The following is a 19,550-nucleotide window of genomic DNA, read 5'->3' on the forward strand; positions in this document are numbered from 1 at the left end:
AAAAAAACCATAAAAACATTTCTAGAACACGATTACAGACATAAATACACTGTAAAAAATTAAAAGGTTTGTGATTTAGACATTCTCAGGAGTTGTCAGTAAAATCAAAGTAAAGTTAAAGTTAAACAGGAAACAAATGACAAAAATCATTTTATCAAAAAACTACAGAAGTTCAACGTCGCGGCTGAATAAACGTCCGGATGTTATTATTCCAGATCCATGAACGCATTTTAATTTACAGGATGAATCTTTAAGTCAAATCTAAAACTGAATTTATGCAGAAACAAACGTTCACGTTTCCCTCGAGCTGTAAGAACTTTGTGTACGTTTTAAATATCTTAAATATCAAATTCAAACAGAAATACAGAAAGTCTTCTTCTCTCTTCAGAAGATAGTCGTGATGTATGAATGTAATCTAGAACACGTGAAGAACACGCATCACCTCTCAGAGCTCAGGAGACGTGTTTAAAGAGACAGTACTGATGTTAAGGAGTGTGTTTGTAGTACTTGTACACAGAGTATTGCTACAGTAGGAGTTCTGCTGTGGACGTGTTTTATGGAGTGAACGCTGTATTTACACACCAGACTGTTCATCTAAAACACGTCCACAGCAGTACTTCTACTGTAGTAATACTCTGTGTATAAGTACCTCATAGAGACACACTTCTTAACATCACTGCCGTCCCTTTAAGCTGTTAAAGGGGCGTGACTGTATTCATCTATGTGCACCGTGATGATGTCTTTTATTAGTTCTTGAGACTCGAGAGAGAGAACGTGAGAACGTGAGTTAGTGTTCTTCACACAGACTCAAGCTCCTTCTTTCAAACACCGTCTTTAATTAAAGGGCAGAAGAAGAAAAGCTCACTGAGGTCCATCAGTCTGAGTCCCATCATGGATGTTCACGTAGTTCCCTTCATCATCATCATCATCATCATCACTGTCATCATCATCTTCTTCATCATCATCATCTTCAGTGTCGCTTTGAGCCGACAGATCGAGAGTTGATCCTGAAAATATGAAGAGAAACCGAATGATTCAGTTTATTTCTCTGATCGTCATCAATGCATTAGATTACTGGAACAGAGTATTTCTACTGTGGTAAAATACTTGTACCAGAGTATTTTTACACTGTGGTATTAGTGTTATTACTGACGTTAAGGACCTGAGTACTTCCTCCACCACTGTGAAGTATTATGTACTTTGAAAAACTCCTCAGCTGCTCAGTTTGTGACCAACAGACCACAACACAGCAGGACCCCGACTCTATATATACTGTAGAACATTGTGTTTTATATTAAACTGGGCTAGTGCCGTGTATACACACACCTCTTTATTGTGCATTCAAATACTACACAGGTTCATATGTTCATGTTTTAAACATGTGGAGGTACAGTGAGTAGGGGGCCGTGTCACTGACATCTACAAACACACCAGCTGATACCAATAACATCAACATTCTGTTAATTACATGATAATCACACGAGCTGTTCAAATAGACGTTTTTATTTTAAACATAAATGTGGAAACGAAAATGAGTGATGTTCTATTAGTGCCACTGCCTGAATAAACACACCTGTTATCATGTAAACAACACTGAACTATGACAGTAACGGACACATTCATGTTTGAGAAAAATTGTCTAATCAACCAAAAATGTCACGACCCCCCAGGACCCCCTGATGAAGACCTCTGGTCTAAAACATTAAGACAAACATGTGATCACATGACACTAACGGGTGATCACATGACACTAACGGGTGATCACATGACACTAACATGTGATCACATGACACTAACGGGTGACATCACGACACTAACATGTGATCACATGACACTAACATGTGATCACATGACACTAACGGGTGACATCACGACACTAACATGTGATCACATGACATTAACAGGTGATCACATGACACTAACGGGTGACATCACGACACTAACATGTGATCACATGACATTAACAGGTGATCACATGACACTAACGGGTGACATCACGACACCAGAGCTTCCTGTGTGAAACACCACCGAAGAAGAAAACTCAAACTCACTTTGAAAGTGCAGCGGCTCCACATTCAGATAGTCTTTGTCCTCTGAGGAGACCAGAAGAAGAAACGTGTCAATTCATACGAACAACTGAAAACAATAGAAGAAGAATTACAAAAAGACAAACTCACCTTTCTTCTCCGGGACGTTTTCATAATCATGTCGAACATCTGGGGATGAAAACAAACAGCTGATCGGTTTATGTTCATCCAATAATCTACTGAAGCTCAACGATGCATCATAATACAGCAAATCAGAATATTCTAATTTCATTAATTATTTCAGTTATTTCTCTCCTTTTCTTCAACAGAAAGATGGAGGCTGAATGTCACATGTCTCTGAGTTGAAGTACATGAATCAGAGATAATATAGATATACAGAATATAGAATATCCAGTATAATGAGGTCATTAAAGAAAAAGGCTGGATGAACCTCTGAAGTCTGAATTTGTGTTTCCGTTTTCCAGACTGTACCTGAACTGGGCGTCGAGGCTCGGCTCTGATTGGTCTGAGGGGTATCTCCTTCGGGTATCACGATTCTGCAGAAACCACAGAAGAAGAGACGATCAGCTGCGAATTACTTACATCAGTAGAAAAACCCCAGAGGCTCATGGGAAAGAGGAAACTTACATGTAGCCGGGGTCTTCTGCATCGCTCTCTGTGTTTATGTAGTCAGAACCTGCAGAAGACGACATGTCATCAGCTTCACCTTCACCACCATCATCATCATCATCATCATCATCATCATCATCATCACCATCATCATCATCATCATCATCATCATCATCACCACCACCACCATCATCATCATCATCATCATCATCATCACCATCATCATCATCATCATCATCATCATCATCACCACCACCACCATCATCATCATCATCATCATCATCATCACCACCACCACCATCATCATCATCATCATCATCATCATCATCATCATCATCATCATCATCATCACCACCACCACCATCATCATCATCATCATCATCATCATCATCATCATCATCATCACCACCACCACCATCATCATCATCATCACCATCATCATCATCACCATCATCATCATCATCATCACCATCACCATCATCATCATCATCATCACCACCACCATGAGCTCACGGCTCATAGAAATGAAAGCTGAGGTCGATTTGAAGGAGTCACAAGTGAAGTTCTGATGTTCTGATGTTCGTCCGAGCCGTCAGAAAGCCACAGGACTCATCATGATGTTTGCAGTTAGAATAAAGCGTATAAAACGGGACTTCCTCCACAGACAGGAAACACGGAGTCTGAATCTTCTGCTGGAGGAAACTTACCGTCGGCTGGATTCTCATAACTTGGATTACTTTCTGGAAGAGAGAAAAAAAAGTCAGATTGTTGTTCGATTTTCAGATTAAAGTCCAACAAAGTGTAAAAATATGAACAAACTAATATCTGAGATAAACTGCAGTAAAGGAACATCTAGCTGTTAAATAAAGAATAAAGATAAATTCTGTATAAATATGACTTCATGTTACTAACAAATGAAAGACAACATGTTAGAATCAGACAGGAAGTACCGGTCTCTGTCGGGGTGAAGGATCTTTGTCTCCGCTGAGCTCCGGGGTCAGCTGACGGTAAACTGAGAATAAAACACACGTTTAACACTTTTATACACTTTCTGTCCAAATCAAAGCTCCGACACCAAGAGACTCAAGAAGCTACTGAGATCTGACCGCTGCTGTGATGTGTACAAATACTTTAACCAAGTACAAAGTTGAGGTACTTTCTCCACGACATGTCAAAGACAGAGAGTGAACTGTTTTACTGCACTATTTAGTTTAAAGCTTCTGTGGGTTAAATTTGACATAGAAAATGAACTTATAATCAGATGTAATATGATAGATTAGTGTTGATTAGTGTGTTTAGTCATGTGACTGATATTCAGTGTGAGGCTACATGAAGACGCTGTGTGCCAACAAAGTTACAAACTCCCACAATAAAAACGTCTACCTGGTTATACTTTAGTACTTTCTCTCAAATATAGTTTGAAATGCTTTTAGTTGGGATGTTATTTTAAATCGGAGTATTGTTACTTTTACTTTCTACACCACTGACTCTGTATGACGGTATGAAAACACGGCAGCGACTTGCTGTCAGGCCAGGAAAAGAAAAACATGAAAACATCTTGCAACAAGAAAAACATATTTTTAAAATGCAAAAATATGTTTTTATACCATGAAAATATCTTATGTGAAAATATGTGGTTACAATGTAAAAAACATCATGTTACAACATGAAAATATCTAATTAATGTAACAATACCTGGTTATAACATGAACATATGTCGTTATAACATGAACATATGTAGTTATAACGTGAACATATGTAGTTATAACATGAACATATGTAGTTATAACGTGAACGTATGTAGTTAGAACATGAACATATGTAGTTATAACGTGAACATATGTAGTTATAACGTGACCGTAGTTATAACGTGAACATATGTAGTTATAACGTGACCGTAGTTATAACGTGAACATATGTAGTTATAACGTGAACATATGTAGTATGTAGTTATAACATGAACATATGTAGTTATAACATGAACATATGTAGTTATAACGTGAACATATGTAGTTATAACATGAACATATGTAGTATGTAGTTATAACGTGAACATATGTCGTTATAACGTGAACGTAGTTATAACGTGAACATATGTAGTTATAACATGAACATATGTAGTTATAACATGAACATATGTAGTATGTAGTTATAACATGAACATATGTAGTTATAACGTGAACATATGTCGTTATAACGTGAACGTAGTTATAACATGAACATATGTAGTTATAACATGAACATATGTAGTTATAACGTGAACATATGTCGTTATAACGTGAACGTAGTTATAACATGAACATATGTAGTTATAACATGAACATATGTAGTTATAACATGAACATATGTAGTTATAACGTGAACATATGTCGTTATAACGTGAACGTAGTTATAACGTGAACATATGTAGTTATAACATGAACATATGTAGTTATAACATGAACATATGTAGTTATAACATGAACATATGTAGTATGTAGTTATAACATGAACATATGTAGTATGTAGTTATAACATGAACATATGTAGTTATAACATGAACATATGTAGTTATAACATGAACATATGTAGTTATAACGTGAACATATGTCGTTATAACGTGAACGTAGTTAAAACATGAACATATGTAGTTATAACGTGAACATATGTAGTTATAACATGAACATATGTAGTTAAAACATGAACATATGTAGTTATAACGTGAACATATGTCGTTATAACGTGAACGTAGTTAAAACATGAACATATGTAGTTAAAACATGAACATATGTAGTTATAACGTGAACATATGTCGTTATAACGTGAACGTAGTTAAAACATGAACATATGTAGTTAAAACATGAACATATGTAGTTATAACATGAACATATGTAGTTATAACTATGTTTCCAGACTGAGCAGCTCCGACACTGAACACAGAAGTGCAGCAGCAGCAGGAGTCTTGATGTTTAGTGCTGGTGCATTGAGGCTCAGGTGTGAACCAGGTGAGCTCTGTTAGAATAAAGTGACTCACTAAGGTGACAGCAGGTTGGAGGAAAGGTGGACGGAGTTCAAGCCGGTGTTCGGCTGGGCTGCAAATCAACAAGAGAGAAAGTCACCTTCATCTTCATCATCATCAAAAACACGTGTAAATGACAACATCATCAGCGTAGAGTCGAGGTCAGCTCGATATACAGAGACACTGACGAGGTCTTTTATACCAAACTATTGGACATCATCGATGTTGTTACAGGAAGTGAGGTCACTTATTAGAACCCAGTTATTCTATATTCACTGATGTCGCTGCTGAACTTTGATATTGAGGAAGAAGAGCACATCTTTATTGAGACATGCGAAGTGATCATTGAGGCAGAATTGCGTTTCTACTGGATTTACAGGATAAAACCATCAAATTGAATTTCCATCTTTTTGAGCCTTTGGAAGAGGAGCTGCTTCCTGTAACAGTTTGAAACGTGACCTTCAGTAAAAGCTCTCAGGAGGTTCAGACTCACATGGGTGGATGACTCGGAATTGAGTGGATCTGATTGACAGAAAGAACAAAACATTCAGTGATCATCTCATATGAAACTGTAAAACTCTCATCGTGACCGATGCACTGGAGCGGTTGAGAGAAAAGGACTTACGGCATGTAGTCCTCTGAAGCATTCGCTTGTCTGATGGACACTGATGGGAGGAAACAGAAAGAAATAAGCTATTTATTGAATTAACGTGAACATGAACGTGGTTTATAATCACAGCGTGTGACGTTCAGGTCACTGTGTTGGTGCAGTGTGAAGCCAGACGTCGTCCCACCCAGAGGGCCTTTGTTTCTGCATTTCAGACAGACGACAGCCAGGAGCACCATGGAGACAAAGATGGCGGCCGCCATAACCCCGATGAGCCAGTGGACGGCCATGTTTGATCTGAGGAAGGACAAAAGAGGACAACGTGAGACATTTCATTATCATACAAACTGCTCTTCTAAGGATTTATTGTGTTTCTATAGAGTCCACTTTGCAGAAACCTCGTTCATAGTTCTGTCGTTTTATCTCCAGCAGATGAAACATCTCAGCTGTCTCCAAATGTCCGCTTTGAAACTATGAAATACAACTTTTATTTTTAATATCCAGAGGCCTCTGATGAGGTTTCGTGAGCCGGAGGTGGAATGGCGTTTTTTTAAACAACTCAAACGATTGGATAGAAAGCCATTCATGGTCCCCAGAGGATGAAGCCTTTCCTTTAGTGCCAACAGCAGGTGATCCCGGAGTCAGAAGTCTTTGATGTTTCGGATTAAGATGATAATATGTTCAGATGTTCATGGTCCTCAGAGGATGAATCCCTCTGACTGTAGTGATCTTCAGACTTGGGGTTCACACTTGTGCTGAAACATCTCAACAGCTGTTGGATGGATTGTGATTCCTGGTCCCCTCGGGATGAACTGTACTAACTTTACATCACAGCGCCACCGTGAGGTGGACGTGTTGATGTGACGCTGCGGAGTCTTCCTCTGATGAAGGCTTGATTTGTTTCCAGACTTCCTCCATTTTCACACTAAAGTCAAATTTCATATGATTTGCAGATTAAGAAATAAATCTAAATATTCTTTCTTGTTGTGATAAAATTTGATCCGATTGACTTTAAATACATGAAATACATCAAAGTAAAAAGCATAAAACCTGTTTTGCGTGGTTTCATTTGACATATTTTTATATTTCACAGTTTTTCTTTTACTCGGGATAAAAAGGAAACGCTTCATTAACGAGCTAATCTTTGACATTAGCATCGTTTAAAGTTAGCATTGGTTAGCATTTACCATCTTTATAACAGACAGTAGATTATTTCATATATATGAACCTAATGTAAATGATGATTATAATAAAGTTTAGCAGAAGATCCTGTTCGTCTCTTTCTGGTGAAAGTTGTTACAGTTCAAACGTCTGCGTGTGTCTGAGCACATGTGCTCTTCTTCTGTCCTTTTTAAGTCAAGCGATGAAGAAACGACTTCTATCAGAGTGACGATCGTCTGTGAGTCACACAGGAAGTCAAACCAGGCGACACGAGGCGCTGCTGACACCGAACATCATCTTCTTTCCTCTGAACGCTCCACTAGAAGCCTCACAGGCTGGAAAACACCTTCATCACGCGGTGAACATGGAACCTCCACAGGCCGGAGGAAGTACTCGGGTCCTTTACTGCAGTAAAAGTACTAGAACACAGTAACAAGGTTCCTTCAGTAGAAGTCTGTCAGTTTAATCAAGAGATTAGAAACACTTCGTATGTTTTGTGTGTAAAACTCTAAAGTAACTAAAGCTGTGAGGTAAATAAAGAAGTAGAAGTACATGAGAAGAAAAGACTCGAGTACAAGTAGCTCAAATTTGTACTTGATTAAATGTATTTAGTTACTTTCCACCACTGCAAACATTCAAATGTCTCATCGTCTGCAGACTGAACGCAGCCGTCTGCAGACTGAACGCAGCCGTCTGCAGACTGGACGCAGGCGTCTGCAGACTGAACGCAGCCGTCTGCAGACTGAATGCAGCCGTCTGGTGTCTTTAAACCTTTTGAGTCTTTATTTCCTCTCAAAACTAAATCCTGAAAGATTTCATGAAACGATTCATGAAGTTAAAGTTCAGAGTAAAGAACGGACGATGAAACGTCTTCATGTCATTTAGACTCTTTATAATATTATGTTTGTTTTAATGTTTAAAGTGCATTAAAGTTTAAAAAGATCATTGAAAGTGAAGAAATACAAGAAGAGTTCAGATTATCTACTGAAGTAAAAGTATTTAAAAAAACACTATGTACATGAAATGTTGTACTTCTATTTCTTTATCTGACATTTAAGTTAACATACGTGATGCAGTACTATACTATTAATCTAGTACTAGTACACAAAGTTATATGAAAAATAAAATACATCGTACAACAATATAACACTGCATGACCAATACTTTTACTTCTGGTACTTTTAGTACATTTTCTACTCTACTTGTGTACTTTTACTGAAGTAACATTTGGAATGCAGTGGAGTATTTTCACAGTGTGGTATTTCTACTTTTACTGAGGTAAAGAGTACATTATAAGAGTACTTTATAATACTATCACGCTTTGAGTAGCTGCAGCTGTCAGAAGGAAGTAGAAAGAACACATTCAGACCTGATTATCTTTGAGATGAGGACAGGAAGTCACTTCTTATCAATAGTTATTGATTTGGACGATACGGGGAACGACAGCTGGCTTCATCATTTGATGAAGAAACATCAGAGATGTGAAGTTACACACAGATATTATTAAACCCTCAGAAGATGAAATAAAACGGGTCGAAATAAAGACGTTTCAGTTAAAGTCACCAAAGGTTTTGTCTCCTTAGAGGCAAAACTTTAGTGCAGCAGTTGATTAAATCTGGTGAAGTTGATTCAGGAGACAAAAGTTCTTCAAAGCTTCATGTGTTAAAGCTGCATTCTCTCTAGTGTCCACCAGGGGGCGACTCCTCTGGTTGTATAGAAGTCTATGAGAAAATGACTCTACTTCTCTCTTGATTTATTACCTCAGTAAACATTGTAAACATGAGTTTATGGTCTCAATCTCTAGTTTCAAGTCTTCTTCAATACAGCATGATGTTCATTTAGTAAATGATGGTCCATTTAGAGTCACACAGACCATAAAGCAGGGGATGCTTTAGGGCGGGGCTACTGTGATTGACAGGTCTCTACCAGAGAGTTTTCCGTGTTTTTGACTCTTTCAAAGTGTTTTCACTTCATGAACTGGAACATGCTGGTCGACTTATTCAGCGTTGTGTTGTAAGCTCCGCCCTCCAGTGATGTAATGTGTTCATCACTGGAATGCTGCAGCTGGTAAAAGTGGAGCTCGTTTTAAAGACATTCTGTCTTTATTATTATGAATAAAGTTTCATCTTAGCTGATAATAATAACCTCTTAATTCATTTGTTTCATTATTGTCACGAGTGTCTAAAGCTGTCAGATAAATGTAGTGCAGTAAAAAGTATAATATTACCTCCGGGATGTAGTAGATGTAGGAGTAGAAAATGGAAAAACTTGAGTACAAGTACCTCAAAACTGCAAAGGTAAATGTGTCACTTGCATTCAAAACTTAAAAGTTGGGAACTTTAACTTGTATTTGTACTTTTACTTCAGTAAAACACCAGGACAGTAGTTCCATCACAGGAGAGACACTACGTTGATATTTCCTTCTCTTCAGAGGAGCTTCGGCTCCGTGTCACATGAAACACGAAGAGATGCTCAGCTTCTCCTCCTCCAGGTGCATGCTGGGAAACAAAGCGAGGTTCCTCCATCACGCAGAGGTCCCAGTGAATAATAAAGGGGACGGAGGACTCACCTAGACCTGAGGACAGACGGCGGTCGTGCGGTGACGAGGAGGACGGAGGACGGGTCCACATGAGGCGACTCTACTGCAGCCGAACATCCGCCATGTCTGAGACGTCTTCGCTCTTCTGATCTGGAGTCTGGTCTTCAGCGACCTCCTTCAGTAGGCTCCTCCCTCTTTCTCCTCCTCCTCCCTCTCCTGCACCCAATCACCTCCCTTCACCTCCCGCCACGAACCCCGAGGTGCTCGTCTTCTTCAGGGTTTCTGAGGAGAAAGGAGGCGATGGATGAGAGTCGGGTTTGTCCAAAGAGACGTCAGAAAACACACCGAAGAGTCTTTAAAACAGAAAACCTGGTTTAAAGAACGACCGTGAGACAAAACTTGTGACTCAGCGACATGAAAGTAGAGTTATCACAGTGTGGGCTGATCAAACTGGAGAAGAGGCCCTGCAGGTTTCACAGCAACACCTCCAACCAATCAGCCGGCTGAGCCGAGACGCCGACAAGCTGCAGCGCTGCTGCAAAAAACCGTCTCGACATCCTCCCACCTACCAACAGGAAACCACACGAGGAGAGGAAGCCTCCTCTCTCCTCTTCACTCCTCCATCGGCCTCGTTTCTCCTTCTGTTGAGAGACAAGACAGCAGAGGAGAGAACCCCCCATGAGTGAGGGAGGAGGGGAAACTCTTCCTTTCAGTGAAGATTTTACATTTAGTGGGATTCAGAGGCCGTCGTTGTAACGTTGATTTGAAAAGTGGTGGAAAGAAAAAACAGATCTTTTACTTTCAGGTTCTTTAAACGATATCCAGCTTATGAATATCTCATTAATAACTATCATCTATCATCTATCATCATCTATCAACATCTATCATCTATCATCATCTATCAACTATCAACTATCAACATCTATCAACTATCATCTACATAAAGATCCAGAGGATCAAGTCTCTGTTCACTAATCCGGCCGGCCACGTGCATGTTAGTGCATGTGAGGAGGCCTTTCTTAGTGCATGTGAGCGTGCCTTTTTAGTGCACGTGAGCGGGGTTTCTTAGTTCATGTTAGTGCATGTGAGCGTGCCTTTTTAGTGCATGTGAGTGTGGTTTTCTTAGTTAATGCTCATGCATGTGAGCGTGCCTTTTTTAGTGCATGTGAGCGTGCCTTTCTTAGTGCACGTGAGCAGGGTTTCTTAGTTCATGTTAGTGCACGTGAGCATGCCTTTTTAGTGCACGTGAGTGTGCCTTTTTTAGTGCATGTGAGCGTGCCTTTCTTAGTGCACGTGGAGACCCGGATCAATACCAGATGTACCAGAGGTGATCAGGTTAAACCCTCAGACTGTATTTAAGTGGACGAAGTCATCATGAAGTCTCTCGTTGGTTTCTCGTCTTCGGTTTTGAAGCCTCGAGTTCGGCGATTTCGTCATCTTGGTTTTTATCAACCAGTGAACAGGAAGTGACCATATCTGGACTGAGGAAAAGTGACGTAGAGACGCTGTATACGTCTCTGGTAGAGACCTGTCAATCACTGTGTAGCCCCGCCCCTAAAGCATCCCCTGCTTTATGGTCTGTGTGACTCTAAATGGACCATCATTTACTAAATGAACATCATGTTGTACTGAAGAAGACTTGAAACTAGAGATTGAGACCATAAACTCATGTTTACAATGTTTACTGAGGTAATAAATCAAGAGAGAAGTAGAGTCATTTTCTCATAGACTTCTATACAACCAGAGGAGTCGCCCCCTGGTGGACACTAGAGAGAATGCAGCTTTAACACGTGAAGCGTTGGAGAACTTTTGTCTCCTGAATCAGATGTCATCAACCTCTGGTTCCGAAAAGAAGTTTCATATTTTTTTTGTTTACATTTAATTTCCCTCTTGTTATTCACATTATTAAACAACAAGGAGCATCACATCAATAAAGAACTTTCATCTTTGAGGTTATAATGAGTGTTCACATAAATCATATTTCATTACAGAAGAGCACTAAAACATGTTTCTCTTTATTGTGATAAAGTAAACGTATCAAGAAGGAATCAGGAACGCTGACATTCACAACAATTTCCTTTATTTTTGATATTTTCTTGCATAAAGTCTTTAAAACAAAGATCTGAAACAAAAAAATAATTCCTGAAATTCCAAATCTGTCAAAGAGACGATGGTTTAAAATATGCTCCTCTGTCCTCTCCTCTGTCCTCTCCTTTGTCTCCTCTGTCCTCTCCTCTGTCCTCTCCTTTATCTCCTCTGTCCTCTCCTCTGTCCTCTCCTTTATCTCCTCTGTCCTCTCCTCTGTCCTCTCCTTTGTCCTCTCCTCTGTCCTCTCCTTTATCTCCTCTGTCCTCTCCTCTGTCCTCTCCTTTATCTCCTCTGTCCTCTCCTTTGTCCTCTCCTCTGTCCTCTCCTTTATCTCCTCTGTCCTCTCCTTTGTCCTCTCCTCTGTCCTCTCCTTTATCATCTCTGTCCTCTCCTCTGTCCTCTCCTTTATCTCCTCTGTCCTCTCCTCTGTCCTCTCCTCTATCCTCTCCTCTGTCCTCTCCTTTATCTCCTCTGTCCTCTACTCTGTCCTCTCCTCTGTCCTCTCCTCTGTCCTCTCCTTTATCTCCTTTGTCCTCTCCTTTGTCCTCCACTCTACTGTCCTCAACTTCTCTTCTTCTTCTTCCATGTTTTCAAACTGAATCCTGGAGATCATCACCAGGACGCTGAGGATCACGTGTCACGGGACGACGTCAACCAGATGTGGATAAAAAGGTTGTGACAGAGAAGAGAACGGGAGACATTTATATCACCTTCAAAAGAGAGTCACCATGACAAGGTAGAAACAGGAGAGAGGAGACAGTGTTGACACGCTTACAGTTGGGTCATTGTGCACTAAACAAAACACTGAAAATGATAGAAAACTATTATTTATTTTATTGTTTGTTTGTTTTGTTTTGTTTGTGTTTTTGGGGTAAAGAGTGTAAATCTATTCTCTGATCCACACTCCGGAGCAGAAGGTGGCGGTAATGCTCTAATAAAGATGGATGCCAACCGCCGGAAAACCAGCAGAAGAAGAAGAAGCGGAAGAAGAAGCTAATCCGTGTAGTTAGCAAGTCGACAATTATTAAAAAGAAAGACGAACCCGGTGAGTACACGTTGTGTTCTGAAAACATATAGTGCATATCCTAATAGTAAGTTATGAAATAAATACAGCTCATGTTTTTGTTGCATGAGCACAAATCTTAACAGTTTTATCAACCTAGCTAACATTAGCGAAACAAGCCACTTGCTAACGCAGTGAGCTAACAGTTAGCCACAAAGTAGCCTATCAGAGTTTACACAGAACTCCATTCAGAAATCTGTCAATTCAGAAATATCTAGTTAATTAAAAGACGTACAAGCCTAGAACAACATTATTCACAACCGGTAGGATGCACGTTATTATTCGGCATCTATCAACTATACTATTTTATACGGTGTTAACGTTAATAACAGTTTGTTCTGGTCCTACTAAGTCTGCCTCCAGACATGTTTTCTATGAGAAGCTGTTAAAATGACAGATTTCTACATGAGGTTTGGTGTGCATCAACGCTGCTCCAACAAGACTCTTAATCTGAATGACAGCTGCTCCTTCAGTTCATACCACACTCCATTCAGAAATCTGTCAATTCAGAGATGCATTGTTCAGTAAATATAAAAACATATTAGCACATAACTCAAAACCGGTAGGATCCACTTCATCATCCGGCTCTCATCCAACACTCCATGAATACAACGTTCAACTTTAGAACAGATGTTTCTGTTCCTACTAAGTCTACCAGAAGCTGTGCCCTGCACCTTTAAAATGACATTTCTTAAATGGGATTTTGTATGATTTTAACGTATGTTTTGTATGTTTTTAACATATGTTTTTGTATGTTTTTAACGCTTGCAGGTACAAACATGTCGGCCGATACCAAGATCGCCGAGCTGCTCACGGAGCTCCATCAGCTCATCAAACAGACCCAGGTGAGTTCAGTAGCTTTGGTTCGTGGTCATGAAAACACTGGTTAAGAGGAAATGTCTGAACATCACCTCTGTTGTTTAGGAGGAGAGGTCACGCAGCGAACACAACCTGCTCAACATCCAGAAGACACACGAGAGGATGCAGACGGAAAACAAAAGTCAGTGAACTCTCGTTCCCACTTTTGCTCCACATTGTTTTATTTTCTATTTCCTGCTGTTTTATGAGTCCTGATCAAACTTACTTGTTCTCGTCCCTCTCGTGTCCCCTCAGCGTCCCCGTACTACCGGACCAAGCTGCGAGGCCTCTACACCACGGCCAAAGCAGACGCAGAGGCCGAGTGCAGGTGAGCAGAGCTGCTGGACGGCTGTAGTTAGTTTGAGTGTCTTCCAGTCAAACGTGGTGTGAAGTGTGTGGTTGATGCAGCAGCAGAGCCTCGTGTCTTTATAACGTGTTTTATTTTAACAGCAGACTAATGAGAAACATGCCACTCATTTTATTTATACTGGTTTCATTCAACTAAAGGTAGTTTGTGGTTATTACAGGACGTCTATCTACAGATTAAAACTGTGTTTCTGGTTTTAAATACTGTCTCCATTAGATCCTGCAGCGTATCTACGTTTACTTCAAACCGTCACTTTGTCTTCAATGTTCACGTTACATCTCTGTTCATCTACTTCCAGCATCCTGCGTCACGCTCTGGATAAAATAGCAGAGATCAAGTCTTTACTGGAGGAGCGGAGGATAGGTGTGTGTGTGTGTGTGCGTGTGTTTGTCTTTGTTTGTTTGTTTGTGTTTGTGTGTGTGTTGCTCTCTAATGTGTGTGTGTGTGTGTGTCTTTGTTTGTTTGTGTGTGTGTGTGTTGCTCTCTAATGTGTGTGTCTCTTTGCAGCTGCTAAGATGGCGGGGGTCTACAGTGACAGCGACCCTCCCAGGAAGACGATGCGTCGCGGCGTCCTGATGACGCTCCTCCAGCAGTCGGCCATGACGCTTCCTCTGTGGATCGGCAAGCCGGGGGAGAGGTAGCGTCTCCACACTATTACTATTATTACTACTATTACTATTACTATTACTATTATTACATATTTATTATTAATGTCTTTGATGATAAAGAATCCCAAAATGAAAATCAACAGTTCATCCTTCAATCCAGGTTCCTCAAAACCAGGATCAGATGTTTACACAGTTTACATTAGATTAGATTATCTGTTATTGATCTCTTATTGATCTGTTATTGATCCTTTATTGATCTCTTATTGATCTCTTGTTGATCTCTTATTGATCTGTGTAACATATTAACTTAATGTAGAATTAAATGGTAAAATATGATATACATATTTATATTATATTCTTTAGTTATATATACATGTTTTCTTTCTTTACAATTTATATTTTATCTGTCTTTGTGTCATTTTATTGTGTATCTGCTGTTCTTTAAATATTACTTTTTATTTATTGTAAAACACTTTGAACTAATAATCTAGAATGAAACTATTAAAATGATGTTTCATTACTATTGATAATGTTTATTAAATATGAATCGTTATTAACAGTGTTATTGAATATTATTGTTATGATTAATAATAATACTTATTATAATATTAGAAGTGTTTTTATTATTATGGGATATGAGATATATTATGAGGTGAACGGTAATAATATAATATATAGTATAATACATCGATATAGAATATCAAATATAACAGACCATAATATATATATAACTCTCTCACACACACACACACACACACACACACACCCCTGTTGTGACACCGTGGTGTGTGTCCTCAGCCCCCCCCCTCTGTGTGGAGCGACCCCGGCCAGCAGCGACTACGTTGCCAAACAGGGAGACAAAGTGGCAGCGAGGGTGAAGGCCGTGGACGGAGACGAGCAGTGGATCCTCGCTGAGGTGGTCAGCTACAACCATTCCACCAACAAGTAAGAACACCCACAGCTGGAGGACCACTAACCACTGGAAGTACTGATGTATTAATATGTGAGCGTACTTTAATTGAGTCATTTCTTAAAGCTTTAACTTCTTCACATTTTTGAATTTATAATAATATTTATATTTATATATATATAATATGGATCCTATTTAATAGACTGATGTTTATAAAATCTTGTAAAAATCTCTTAAATTAAATGTATTAGTTGTAGAAGTATCAGAAACTGAGAAATACTCAAAGTACAGTAGTTTAAACTGAGTCCTGGCCTCTCCTGTCCTCCTCAGTCATCTTCACTAAACTACATTCCCTTCGTGGCTCTGAGTTGCTCCTCTTTCAGGTTGTTGTATGTCCCGTTGTACCTGAACGCCTCATTGTGTCTCTCTTGTCCGCTGCAGGTATGAAGTGGACGACATCGACGAAGAGGGAAAAGAGTGAGTTCAATGCTTCGTCACACTTTCTCTCTTTGTTCCTTTCAGGTCGGTCCTCAGAAATGTTGCTTAATATTCCCACAAAGGTTTTAACTTTATTTTATTGTGAGTCATATTCAGAACAATATAAAGAGTCAAACTAATGGGAATGTATAGTTTTAAACCAGTTACACTGAAAGATCTGTTTAGATCAGGAGACAAGCTCGGGTTCTCTGTTAAAGCTGCATTCTCTCTAGTGTCCACCAGGGGGCGACTCCTCTGGTTGTATAGAAGTCTATGAGAAAATGACTCTACTTCTCTCTTGATTTATTACCTCAGTAAACATTGTAAACATGAGTTTATGGTCTCAATCTCTAGTTTCAAGTCTTCTTCAATACAGCAATAACAGACTGGAGGTTGATGCAACGGTTGATGTGATGAATAAGAGAGTCTGACGTGTGTTTGTTGATCAGGAGACACACTCTGAGCAGACGGAGGATCATCCCTCTTCCTCAGTGGAAGGCAAACCCAGAGACGGACCCAGAGGCCCTGTTCAGTAAGGACCAGCTGGTACTGGCCCTCTACCCACAGACCACCTGCTTCTACCGGGCCCTGATCCACACGCCTCCACACAGGGTGAGTTCTTCGTCTTGTTCTCCTCCTCCTCCTCCTCCTCCTCCTGACCTCTGTGTGTTTGTCTGCAGCCTCAGGACGACTACTCGGTTCTGTTTGAGGACACGTCGTACGCCGACGGTTACTCTCCTCCGCTCAACGTGGCTCAGAGATACGTGGTCGCCTGCAAAGAGAACAAGAAGAAGTGACCACGAGAAGAAGCGGAGCTCTGATCTCATCGTGTGCTGTCGACTCACACTAGACTCTGAGGTTTGAGTGTCGGATAATCTGGAGCAGGTTCTGATCATCTTCTCATGCTGCGTTCACACCAAACACGACACAAATACGCATCCGGTCCCACATCGCTACGATACTTCATATTAGCACAGAGACCAGATACTGTGTGTGTGTGTGTGAACCAGACGGTATAGAGAATAACACGCTGCTGTATTTACGTCTAGATCACGTCATGTTGAGTGTTGATGGAGCTGCTACAATGTTAGCTTAGCATAGCACTGATAGAAGAGAACTAACAAAAGATGAATTCAGACTTTTTATAAATCGGCATCATTGTGTAGATATTTCTGCATCGCTGTTTAAGGTTGAAGCGAATAAACACAAATGATCCGGCGAGTGTGAACGCAGCATTAGTGTTTGAGGTGGGAGACGTTTTAATACTTAACATCTCTAACAACGAGATTATTTAAATCTAAATCACCACCGAGACACAGAAGAGAAACTCCTGAAGTAGAAGCTGCGTCTCAAATCCTTCTGTGGAGAAAATGACCAAATAAAGAGTTAAAGAAACCAGAGAGAGGACATCCTTCTGTCTCTGTACACTTTATAAACGCTGTTTACTATAAATAGACTTTACTCTTTATGTGAACAGCTGTTTACTATAAATAGACTTTACTCTTTATGTGAACAGCTATTTACTATAAATAGACTTTACTCTTTATGTGAACAGCTGTTTACTATAAATAGACTTTACTCTTTATGTAAACAGCTGTTTACTATAAATAGACTTTACTCTTTATGTGAACAGCTGTTTACTATAAATAGACTTTACTCTTTATGTAAACAGCTGTTTACTATAAATAGACTTTACTCTTTATGTGAACAGCTGTTTACTATAAATAGACTTTACTCTATATAAACAGCTGTTTACTATAAATAGACTTTACTCTTTTTGTAAACAGCTGTTTACTATAAATAGACTTTACTCTTTTTGTAAACAGCTGTTTACTATAAATAGACTTTACTCTTTTTGTAAACAGCTGTTTACTATAAATAGACTTTACTCTTTATGTAAACAGCTGTTTACTATAAATAGACTTTACTCTTTATGTGAACAGCTGTTTACTATAAATAGACTTTACTCTTTTTGTAAACAGCTGTTTACTATAAATAGACTTTACTCTTTATGTGAACAGCTGTTTACTATAAATAGACTTTACTCTTTTTGTAAACGGCTGTTTACTATAAATAGACTTTACTCTATATAAACAGCTGTTTACTATAAATAGACTTTACTCTTTTTGTAAACAGCTGTTTACTATAAATAGACTTTACTCTATATAAACAGCTGTTTACTATAAATAGACTTTACTCTTTTTGTAAACAGCTGTTTACTATAAATAGACTTTACTCTTTATGTGAACAGCTGTTTACTATAAATAGACTTTACTCTATATAAACAGCTGTTTACTATAAATAGACTTTACTCTTTTTGTAAACAGCTGTTTACTATAAATAGACTTTACTCTTTTTGTAAACGGCTGTTTACTATAAATAGACTTTACTCTTTATGTGAACAGCTGTTTACTATAAATAGACTTTACTCTTTTTGTAAACAGCTGTTTACTATAAATAGACTTTACTCTTTATGTGAACAGCTGTTTACTATAAATAGACTTTACTCTTTTTGTAAACGGCTGTTTACTATAAATAGACTTTACTCTTTATGTGAACAGCTGTTTACTATAAATAGACTTTACTCTTTTTGTAAACAGCTGTTTACTATAAATAGACTTTACTCTTTATGTAAACAGCTGTTTACTATAAATAGACTTTACTCTATATAAACAGCTGTTTACTATAAATAGACTTTACTCTTTTTGTAAACAGCTGTTTACTATAAATAGACTTTACTCTTTTTGTAAACAGCTGTTTACTATAAATAGACTTTACTCTTTATGTGAACAGCTGTTTACTATAAATAGACTTTACTCTTTATGTAAACAGCTGTTTACTATAAATAGACTTTACTCTTTATGTAAACAGCTGTTTACTATAAATAGACTTTACTCTTTATGTAAACAGCTGTTGAGTTTTGGACATTTTATTTTCTCTCAGTGAGGACGGACAGCGTCCGTGGAGGAGCGCTTGATTTGAACACCAGCAGCAGTTTCCAGTCGATGTTTACGGGGCGGAGCTTCTTTAAATATTCTGTTTATAAACTGTTTATTTTTTTTATTACATGTGATGTTTGATGATTGTTGTGTGAAAAAAAAAAAAACATAAAAAAAAACAACCAGTGACCAAATGTTTCCATGATTCATTCCACACACACACACACACACACACACACACACACACACACACACACACACACACACACACACACACA

At 38.9% G+C, this 19,550-nt stretch overlaps 2 protein-coding genes across 3 annotated transcripts; one reads left to right on the forward strand and one right to left on the reverse strand.

Moving 5' to 3' along the window:
• Positions 1–30: 30 nt before the first annotated feature.
• Positions 31–10,094, reverse strand: LOC306709752 (uncharacterized protein). The gene is made up of 12 exons (XM_079178022.1): positions 9,993–10,094; positions 6,450–6,559; positions 6,281–6,320; positions 6,149–6,177; positions 5,671–5,728; positions 3,608–3,669; positions 3,365–3,397; positions 2,676–2,724; positions 2,520–2,584; positions 2,178–2,216; positions 2,052–2,093; positions 31–1,007 (listed from the first exon to the last, which is right to left on the reverse strand). The coding sequence occupies exons 2-12, from the start codon at positions 6,550–6,552 to the stop codon at positions 862–864; spliced, it is 666 nt and encodes a 221-aa protein (XP_079034148.1). The 5' UTR covers positions 6,553–6,559; positions 9,993–10,094; the 3' UTR covers positions 31–861.
• A 2,944-nt stretch (positions 10,095–13,038) lies between these two features.
• Positions 13,039–17,708, forward strand: sgf29 (SAGA complex associated factor 29). Of its 2 annotated transcripts, XM_079177682.1 has the most exons (10): positions 13,039–13,095; positions 13,885–13,958; positions 14,038–14,113; positions 14,227–14,299; positions 14,637–14,701; positions 14,846–14,975; positions 15,745–15,891; positions 16,298–16,333; positions 16,783–16,945; positions 17,014–17,708. In XM_079177682.1, the coding sequence occupies exons 2-10, from the start codon at positions 13,893–13,895 to the stop codon at positions 17,128–17,130; spliced, it is 873 nt and encodes a 290-aa protein (XP_079033808.1). In that variant the 5' UTR covers positions 13,039–13,095; positions 13,885–13,892; the 3' UTR covers positions 17,131–17,708. The 2 variants fall into 2 exon arrangements, with proteins under 2 accessions (XP_079033808.1, XP_079033807.1); XM_079177681.1 differs by having other exon boundaries at positions 16,783–17,708.
• Positions 17,709–19,550: the final 1,842 nt, after the last annotated feature.

The sequence above is a fragment of the Pholis gunnellus genome, assembly GCF_910591455.1.
Source record: "Pholis gunnellus genome assembly, chromosome: 17".
NCBI classification, from domain to species: domain Eukaryota; kingdom Metazoa; phylum Chordata; class Actinopteri; order Perciformes; family Pholidae; genus Pholis; species Pholis gunnellus.

Coding starts and splice junctions, on each gene's coding strand:
- LOC306709752 (XM_079178022.1), bottom strand. CDS start 6,552: ATGGCCGTCCACTGGCTCATCGGGGTTATGGCGGCCGCCATCTTTGTC. Junction 2,217..2,519: donor AGCCTCGACGCCCAGTTCAG/GTACAGTCTGGA, acceptor TTTCATCCCCAG/ATGTTCGACATGATTATGAA. Junction 2,094..2,177: donor AAACGTCCCGGAGAAGAAAG/GTGAGTTTGTCT, acceptor TGGTCTCCTCAG/AGGACAAAGACTATCTGAAT.
- sgf29 (XM_079177681.1), top strand. CDS start 13,893: ATGTCGGCCGATACCAAGATCGCCGAGCTGCTCACGGAGCTCCATCAG. Junction 14,114..14,226: donor GATGCAGACGGAAAACAAAA/GTCAGTGAACTC, acceptor GTGTCCCCTCAG/CGTCCCCGTACTACCGGACC. Junction 14,702..14,845: donor ACTGGAGGAGCGGAGGATAG/GTGTGTGTGTGT, acceptor GTCTCTTTGCAG/CTGCTAAGATGGCGGGGGTC.